This window comes from Rhinatrema bivittatum, chromosome 2 (assembly GCF_901001135.1).
Source record: "Rhinatrema bivittatum chromosome 2, aRhiBiv1.1, whole genome shotgun sequence".
Lineage (NCBI taxonomy): Eukaryota > Metazoa > Chordata > Amphibia > Gymnophiona > Rhinatrematidae > Rhinatrema > Rhinatrema bivittatum.
Genome location: NC_042616.1, coordinates 40,785,553 through 40,795,698, shown reverse-complemented (window position 1 = coordinate 40,795,698; position 10,146 = coordinate 40,785,553). Strand labels below are relative to the sequence as shown.

Genomic DNA, 10,146 nt, shown 5'->3' with positions numbered 1-10,146 from the left:
AGCTCTTAGCTGGATAACCCTTATCCATCCAAGTTGCAAGGATATTCAGCGGCAGCCATATACAAATGGGACTTAGCCTGATAATTGTTATGTGGCGAAGTCTAGACATGCTCAATAGCAGGATATGATATCCGGCTAAGTAGTGCCACCATGATCTGCTCACTGCCCACCCACTTTTAATCTGGCTAACTAGATAGCCAGATAAGTCCTACTTATCCGACTATCTGCCAGTTGAACATCGGCCCCCTAGTGAGAGCTCAAAATATCAGCAACCTTTCCAAAGAAGGTCTCAGAAGAAATGCACAGTCTTCGCACATGCTCAGATCCCCAAAACTAGAGTCACTGGATCCAGAGATTGGACAAATTAGAAAAATACTTCACTCTGCTATGTTGGCTATATGGTCTCCTTGTTGACATTGTCCTGCCCACACTATGACGAAGGCTGTGAGGTCTCACATGACTCATAGGAAAGGGCTAGTTGCTATGGATAATTTCACATGATTTCCCATTCGTTACATTAGTTCTCATAGATTTCTGTGGGGCCAAACAAATGAAACGAATATGATATGTTTCATTAATTGGATGGACTCCACTCATTTTTCTGGGACACCCGAATGAAACAAATGAGGCCCATTCATTTTGATATTTGAGGATCTTCTGTCTCTTCATAATATCCATAGAATAGTCATTTGGTTTTGATACTTCTATCAGCATGGCTGTTCTTAAATTTCTTCTTTTACCACAGAATTTTTTTTTTTTTTTTTTTTTAAGCATCCAGCATTAACTGTTGGAATGAGAATGTCCAAGTAATTACAATTTCTGGTGTTTTTCTGGTACAGTGATGATATAGCATTTACACTGTTCCAAATGATGAGCCGTGCAACATTTTTACACCTTTCAGTATAGAGGTCTTCTGACATCAATACTTGTTGCTGGATGTCAAGGGGTATAAATGTTTCTAGTTGTGTTTTACAGAATCTACATTTGTGTTAATGTTCTTTTCTATGCAGGCTGTGAAGCACTATTTCACTAATCCACAGTTTCATTCCTATGTGAACATTCAGATGGATTGTGAGTTCAGGCTTCTCATGACAGGGTTTATCACACTCCAATCATGAAAATGTTTTTTCCTCTGTGTAATTTTTGGGTGGCATGTGAACTGTGTCTTTGTAATTATACTCTTACCATGCTCAATACATGTAAATGCTTTCATTTCTGTTCAGTTTATTTGGTGTCTTGTGAGAATAATTTGCTCCATTAAGACTTTACCACATTACACTGAAAAGGCTTAACTGCCATATGACTTGTCCAGTGCTTCCTCAAACCAGATTAGCAACTGAATGCTATATCATGCTCAGTACAGGAAAAGGTTTCACTCCTGTGTGAACTGTCTGGTGGCTTACAAGGACTCTCTTTTCATTGAAACCTTTACCACACTCAGTACATGTAAATAGTTTGACTCCTGTGTGGATTATCTGGTGGCGGGTAAGATAGTTCTTATGACTAAAGGCTTTACCACACTCAATACAGTTAAATGGTTTCACACCTGTGTGGATTCTCTGATGGCTTATGAGAGCAGTCTTCCACCTGAAGCTTAAACTACACTCAGTACAAGTAAATGGTTTTACTCCGGAGTGGATTCTCTGGTGGCGTGTGAGGGCAGATTTCCAACTGAAACCTATACCACACTCATTACAAATAAATGGCTTTATTCCTGTATGGATTACTTGATGGCATATGAGTTGTCTCTTCTGATTGAATGCTTTACCGCAATCAACACATGTAAATAGTTTCACTCCAGTGTGAACTGTCTGGTGGGCTGTAAGGTCAGATTTCCAACTGAAACCTTTACCACACTCAGTACATACAAATGGTTTCACACCTGTATGGATACTTTGGTGGCAAGTGAGGTGTGTCTTCCACATGAAACTCTTACCACAGTCCATACACTGAAATGGTTTCACTCCAGTGTGTATTCTCTGGTGGCTGGTGAGGTGTGCCTTCCAAATGAAACGTATACCGCAGTCTGTACATTGAAATGGTTTTACTCCAGTATGGATTTTCTGGTGGCAGGTAAGGGCAGATTTCCAACTGAAGCCTACACCACATTCAGCACAAATAAATCGTTTTACTCCTTTGTGAATTACCTGGTGGTATGTGAGTTGCCTCTTTTGGCTGAAGACTTTACCACAATCAGTACATGTAAATAGTTTTTCTCCTGTGTGACCTGTCTGGTGTTTTTTTAGATCTGATTTCCAACTAAAGCCTGCTCCACACTCAGTACAAATAAATGGTTTCACTCCTGTGTGGGTTACTTGGTGGCATATCAGTTGTCTCTTCCGATTGAAGGCTTTATCACACTCCGTACATGTATAGAGTTTCACTCCTGTGTGGATTCTCTGATGGCTTGTGAGGGCAGATTTCCAACTGAAACCTTTACCACACTCACTACAAAGAAATGGTTTTTCTCCCGTGTGGATACTCTGATGACATGTGAGTTGTGCCTTCCAAAGGAAACTCTTACTACACTCAGTACATGCAAATGGTTTCACTCCTGTGTGAATTGTCTGGTGGCTTTTGAGTTTCCTCTTTTCACTGAAGGCTTCACCACACTCAGTACACATAAACGGTTTCACTCCAGTATGGATTCTCTGGTGACAGGTGAGGTTTGTCTTCCGATTGAAACCCTTACCACACTCAGCACATGTAAATGGTTTCATACCTGTATGCATTGGCTGTTGGCATGTGAGGGTAGATTTTGTACTAAAGTTTTTATCACAGTCTGAAAATATGAATGGCATCATTCCAGTGTGGTTTGCCTGGTGGCCTGTGAGTTCTATCTGCCAACTGAAGCCTTCACCGTACTCAGCACATTTAAATGGTTTTACAGCCATATGAGTTTTCAGGTGATTTCGGAGTAGTGTATTCTCACTGAACCCTTCACCACATTCAGTACATGTAAATAGCTTCCATTCTGTGTATGGTTTCTGTTCTCTCTTCTGAATGAAGTTTTTCCCATAGTCTGTACTTGTGGAGGGTCTTTCTTTGGTGTCAAAGCTCTGCTGTGATTTCAGAATTACAGGATCCTTGAGGAATATCATGCACACATCACATAAGCATCTTTCTTCTGTCCTCAAGTTTCTCTGCTCTTCCTCTGTAATTGTGATGTTTTGAGTACTTTGCTCACAAAGAACTGAGTTTCCTTTTGCATTTCTTTGCTTCTTTTCTAAGATGAATAGATTGCTGTAATTTTTTCTCCAGTCATAACTTCTTTCTGATAACATCTTGTTTCCTTCTACATCCTCACTGAACTCCCAGTGGCGCGTCCCAGTATTATTGTTTGTGGGATCATCATTTTCTGGATAAAAAAAGTAAATACCGGGCATTATTGTAGAAGAAAGTTTAACAAGTTCAATAATACAATAACATTTCTTTTTTTACTTCCTGTGATTCTGCTCATCTCCTGAGGAAATCATAGTGCATAACATTCACAAGCATCCTGCTATTTTCAAAGCCATTTATGCAGGTAAAGAGCAATTTAGTCATATAAATTGGCCCTCTTAGATTTGCCTTCCCTCTATAAGGCTAAAAGTGTTGCACACTGGGGATAATTTTAGCTGCATTTATAGGAATTATCAGGAACATGTTTAGGTGGAAGGAGGAAAAGAACACGTATGGATTGTATTTTCACATTTTGCACATTATTTTCATTAAAATACCCTTACCTTCACTTTTAATATTAGTGAAAAGCTTCTGGGTATAAATTAGCTGCAGACATTGTGACACTTTGAAAATTGACTCCATAGTGCACAGCAGTGGTGTGCAAACAGGGCCTTCAGTGAATCCCCAACCCTGGACCTTTTTTTTTTTGGGGGGGGGGGGGGGGGTTTCAGCTGCCCATCTGTGTGGCCAATAGAAACAGCAGCCCATGTCTGCCTGCAGGCTGCACCTCAGAGACAGCCAATAAAAAGAAGGCCCGGGCAGAGCAGTCAGGGGACCTCATGGGTGGGACCAATCATGGGGACTGGATGCAAGCACGAGGCAGCTCAGGCCTCAGCCCTGAGGTAGAAGGCGGGACTTTGCTTCGGCTGGAAGAAGGTCCCGCTTTCTAACCCATGTGAAAAACGGGTCAGCAGGGAGTGTGGGATCACTGGGATGGGACCTCTTCAAACTCAGAGCTGGCTTCTACATCCAGACTAGATTCAAGGGGTAGGTGCTAGGAGGATAAGTAAATGATGTGCGGCTATTTCTTCTGGGATCTCAGTGTCAGTATCTGAGCTGAGAAAAAGTTCAGTGAGCTATGAGTGACGGTGAGAGAGGAGAGGAGGGGAAGGGAGGCTGGAAAACAAGACAACTTGAGAATGGGAGGGGGAGGGGCTGGGAAGCAAGAATTTTGGGCCTGGGGAAAAAGTGGGCTGGAGAACAAGACTACTAGGGAATGGGGAGGGGTCTAAGGTGGGGGGAGGGGGCTGGGGGTGGAGCTGTGGAACAAGACTGCTGGGGACTAGGGGTCATTACTGGGAGTCTTGAGGGGAGAGGAGAGGGGCTGCAGAACAAGACTGCTGGTGACTGGGTAAGGAGAGGAGCTTGGGAGTATGTGTATGGGAGCAGGAGAAGAGGGTGCATTGTGTGAGAGTGTGTGTGAGTGAAATCATGTGATCATGCGTGTGTGAGAGAGGATAACGTTTGTGTCTCCCCCTTCCCCCAATCCATGACAATCTCAGGGTGACTGGGAATCAAAAATTCCCATGTATGGAGAGCAGGAGATTTTTTAATTCTTCTAAGTTTCATTATTGGATGCATGATGTGTCTGCTCTTTTGAAATATTATGCTGGGGTTTTTTTTGGAACTTTATAAACATTTTTATGAGGTTTAAATTATTGAATGTTCTATTCCTCAATTGTCTTGAAATATTTATTCTTATTAGTATAGTTTTATTATTATGATTGATGTTTTATATTTCTTGATTTGACTGTTGCTTAGTCTTCCAGTGTGACTATGGGGAAGGATTCTGCTAATGAGTAAGGGGTCTATAGCAGTCTGGTTTGTTCTGTTTTCAATAGCAGGTGTATTGGTTTTCTGTTATAATATTTGCAGCGCTGCTTTTTCCTGGGATTTGTAGTAACTGTTTAAGTCCTGGGAGTTAATGTTTTGACATGGCAGGTTTGTTTCGCAGAGTAAACTGTAAGTCTTGGCAGACTGTGATAACTTTTATTGGACTGTGTATTATCGAGAAATACTGTATGTCACCTATTGAGACAATGCAGGACCTGTTTTATGAACTTCTCTGATTTGACCATCTGAATCTGATTTGACATCTGAATTCGACATCTGTACAATATTTTTAGATGCATGTATTTTTATTTTACACACATTTTTAGGCAGACTGGCGTGTTCTGTTTTCCTAATAGTGCACTGGTGTTTAGGGGCCTGGTGTAATATTTGCAGTGTTGCCTTTTCATAGATAGGGTTGTTGCTGCTTGAGCACTGTTTTGGTATTGGAGATTTACTATATTTTAATTCCTTATTCATGCCTTTCTGAGGGGTTAGTCTACACCCAATACATGTTAAAATGGGCCTAACGATATCAAAGAGCAAAAATGTGCTGCAACGTAGTCTTAAGGTCTGGTAATTCATAGAATGACCAAAAGTCAAATATTAATACCTGAAATTTAATTCCAAAGTCAAAGGCAGCAATGCAATGTGAGACAAAATCAGTTTCTGCAGTACATTTTAATGCTCCTCTGTTCCCCGACATGGGACCATGTTTCACCAAAGCTTCACCAGGAGGAAAGCTTCTACAGAGATCATAGAAGCATTAATGCAAAGAAAATAATTTAACAAAAATACAGACCGATTAGTGGCTACAGCAAAGGGATGGAAAGATAAAAGATATAAAAAGCATACATACCTCGATAAGAGATTATTCAAATATCACAATTTATAATAAATCTGAGAAATGTGTAAAGAAGGAAATAGTAAGAGAAGGAAAGCAGTAACTCGAGTAAATTGCATAGTGAAAGATCAGAACTGCAACTGAAACCCGACCTTACTTGAAACAGAGTTCAGCGTGGTGTAAAGAGCAGCTTTGAAAGCAAGAATGCGTGGAGACAGCTAGAAGATATACTCGGGGATCTGGAAAACTGCCAAAGTGCAATGACAGCTCAGGGGCGGAGTTAACGTCACAAAATCTAAAGACTGGGAGTGTAAGAAATCACCATCCCGGAGGCACAACTTCCAAAACCAAAAAAACGAAGATCAGTGAGGGATTGGTTAAAATCCCAGACCGTGAGCGGTTAAAGGAGCTTCCGATTTAGCATGCCTAATGCATGAACAGTGCTCCAAAATTCTAGACTTTACCTTGCGGATAGTTTTTCTGACATATAACATGGGCACAGAATGACATAAATTACTCCCGCAGTGTTACAAGATGTCCGATGTAAAGTGTCATTTTTCTGGGAGGTGGGGTGCGTGAACACAGATAGGGTGAGCGACACAATTCCCTCATGGGGAATGGCCTGAGGGGATATCATCGTATGACGTTGGAGCTTTCAAAAGGGAGGTGACCAGAGTATCCTGCAAGTTTTTGCCTCTTTTAAGGGCCAATCTGGGTCAGTGTGAGAAAATCGGAATAAGGGCAAGCGTTTGCCAGAGTTTGTTAATCGAGCAGACTTCGTTTACGCGGTCAGAAAAGGGGAGGGCACATGTCATGCGGTCGCCTGGATTGGTAGTGGGGGGGAGGGGGCAAAAAGAGCCACTCACGGTGGACGCGTAGGGCACGTTTGTACGCTTTTTTTCAGAAGACTACGGGGATAACCCCTAGAGAGGAACCGGGAGAACACGGAAAAGCACAGACGAAGTCGAAGAAACTGGCCAGTTGGGATGTTCTGTCTTGAGTGGCATGGGCGATCACTGGCAAAACTTAAAAGGGTATTGGGATCAGTTGGTTTCTGGTAAATGGAGGTAACTCCTTGTCCTTCATGAAATGAAACCAAGATGTCTAAAAAAAGGTAACTGGTGATGGGAGATAGAGTGGGTGAAATGTAAATTGATGTCACAATGGTTGAGCTAGTCAAGGAAAGCGTAAAACTGGATAATGGTGCCGGGTCCATAGAAGGAGAATGTCATCAATAAAAGCACAACCAAAGGGGTATAAAAAGTTTGGAAAAATTGGAGGGGTAAATGTGCTGAGATTCCAAACGAGATGCATATAAAGGAAACTAGGTCAGGTGCCATGGTGACACCCGTGGCAGTACCATTGATTTGCTGATAATAGGTGTCTTGGGAAATGAAGAACTTTCTTGTAAGTGCGATGGAGGCAAGACGAAGTATGTAGTCAGTGGGGATACAAGTAGGACGGGGGCCAAGAATTTAAGTGAGATTCAATGATGCGGAGAGCTGTGACTGAGGTATGTTTGTATAGAAAGCCTCTATGTCGAGAGTAACCAGATCAAGAGAGTGATGAATGGGTGCAATCTGCTCTAAGCATGGAATAAAATGTGCAGAGTCTCTTATTATGAGGGGCAAATTTTCACAAGCAGCTGAAGAAATTTATCAGTAAAAATGGATAAAGGTTCCAGGATGCCAGAAACTATTGGGCAGCCAGGGGCGTTAGTCAGACTTGTGTGAATTTTGGGACGAATGTAAAAAGTAGGAACAACCGGGTGTGGTTCAACAAGAAAGTGGGCTTCACGGGGAGGTGAAGAAATATCCATCAATGCCTTCTTGGACGCATGATGTGAAGAGGGCTTTCAAATCCTCAGTGGGATCCTGCGGTAAGGGACTATAGAATCTTGTATTGGATAACTGACGGTAAACCTCGGTAGTTTCATCAGTGTTACTTAAGATGACAGTACCTCCACCCTTGTCAGCAGGTTTTATGACTACTGAAGGGTCATTGGAAAGAGATTTAAGGGCTTCCCATTCAGGACCGGATAAGTTATTATAATGGCATTGAGGAGTAGGAAGAAGAAGAGAAACCTCACGTGAATCTAGTTTTTCAAAGGTGGAAATGAGAGGGTCAGGAGGGCCGGGGAGGGACCAAGTGGACTGGGGAGTAACAATCTACATGTCGGGAGAAGAGGGATGTAAATGAAAAAAAGTGTTTAATTTTAATAGAGCGAAAAAAATCATTGGAGACATATATGGATATTAAAGAAATCAACCGGCACAGAAGGTACAAATGATAAACCAAACTGAAGAATTCGAGTTTCAGTATTTGTAAGATTACGGGATGACAAGTTAAAGACCGGAGAACTGTCTGGACTGATTGCTGGATCGTCCGGAGGAGTTGATCTCAACGCCATGGGTCGTTGTAACGTTGGGTTTGTGAACGGGTGACGCGTTGAGGACGTGGCTGATTCACATAGGGTCGAGGCTTCAGATAGGGCTGGAGCTTGAGGCCTCGGTGTGAGTCTAAAAAAAGAAGGACCAGAGAATGAAGAGGCTGATGGAGTTGAGGGGTGTAGCAATTGTTGTAAATTCTCTGGGGATGGTTCATCTCCTGAAGAATCGTCTGATGAATTGGTATCGAAGGTGACTTTTTTTTGCAGAGGGGACGGGTCGGGTTCATCCATGGATAGACGAAGCCTTTAGAGCAGGGGGTGGGCAAGTCCGGTCCTCGAGGGCTGCAAACCAGTCGGGTTTTCAGGATACCCCTAATGAATATGCATGAAATAGATATGCATACAACTGAGGCAGTGTGTATGCAGGTCTCTCTCATGCATATTCATTAAGGATATCCTGAAAACCCGACTGGTTTGCAGCCCTCGAGGACCGGACTCGCCCACCCCTGTGAGTAATCAAAATGATCTTGCTGGAATTTCTTATATTTTAATGCTTTTAAATCTGCCTGGAATTTTTCCAAATTCTGTTGAAAATCAGATAATTGTGAGGAGAAGGGCTCTGATTGTATCTGCGACTTCAACGAATCAATCTGGATGGTGACTTTCTCTTGAGAAGCAATAGCAGATTTTTTTTTTAGTGCTTTCCCACAATAAGGATCATCAGATCAAATGAGCACTTGTTCAATATTTGATTCCAGTGTGTGACGAAATCACACACCCCTAAGCTGTCATTGCACTTTGATGGCGTTTTCCAGATCCCCGAGCATATCTTCTAGCTGTCTCCACGCATTCTTCCTTTCAAAGCTGCACTTTACACCACGCTGAACTCAGTTTCAAATAAGGTCGGGTTTCAGTTGCCGTTCTGATCTTTCACTATGCAATTTACTTGAGTTACTGCTTTCCTTCTCTTACTATTTCCTTCTTTACACTTTTCTCAGATTTATTATAAATTGTGATATTTGAATAATCTCTTATCGAGGTATGTATGCTTTTTATATCTTTTATTTTTCCATCCCTTTGCTATAGCCATTAATCGGTCTGTATTTTTGTTAAATTATTTTCTTTGCATTAATGCTTCTATGATCTCTGTAAAAGCTTGGGCGAATCATAGTCCCGTGTCGGGGGTCAGAGAAGCATTAAATTGTACTGCAGAAATTGATTTTGTCTCACATTGCATTGCTGCCTTTGACTTGGGAATTAAATTTTTGGTATTAATATTTGACTTTTGGTCATTTTATGAGATACCAGCCCTTAAGACTACGTTGCAACACACTTGTGCTCTTTGATACAATTTGGTGTGTTTTGCCAATTTTCCGCATCCTTGGTGGTGTTTACCTTATTAAAATGAGCCTAATGCCATATGGGTTCCAAATATCTTCTGTGTCTTGGGGAGAAGGGTGGGAGGGATGAGACTGCAGGAGACCTGGGGGAGGGGGAACTGAACGAGAGAGACTGCTGGTAACTCGGGGTGGGGGGGGGGGGGGGGGGGGAGGTGAGACTGAATCCCCTGCTATAAATGTCACTGCACCCACTGGTGCACAGTAACAGAGTCATGATGGAGGAGTGAACATGGGAGACACGAGAGGTAACCCAGCTCAGGAAGGAATGGTACAAAAAAAAAAAAGTCAAATGTAATAAATTTTGCTCAGCAGGGATGCAAGATTTAATCTTCACTTAAATACACATCTTTTGTGTGCAAATGTTCTCCTAATGCAGCAGTTTTGCACACAAAATATGTGTGCGTGTAACTGTGTACTGCTTAGTGCCCTCACACTGAAATCTCATAAAAATGAAGGGATTA

The 10,146-nt window shown here is 42.0% G+C and overlaps 1 protein-coding gene across 1 annotated transcript in view; it reads right to left on the bottom strand.

Moving 5' to 3' along the window:
- Window positions 1-719: 719 nt before the first annotated feature.
- The window catches only part of LOC115085912 (oocyte zinc finger protein XlCOF6-like), a 39,621-nt gene continuing 30,194 nt past the window's right edge, over window positions 720-10,146 (bottom strand). Inside the window, exon 3 of the mRNA XM_029592450.1 lies at window positions 720-3,358. Within this exon, the coding sequence (XP_029448310.1) occupies window positions 1,344-3,358 (2,015 nt within the window). The 3' untranslated portion in view covers window positions 720-1,343. The remainder of the gene's footprint in view (window positions 3,359-10,146) is intronic.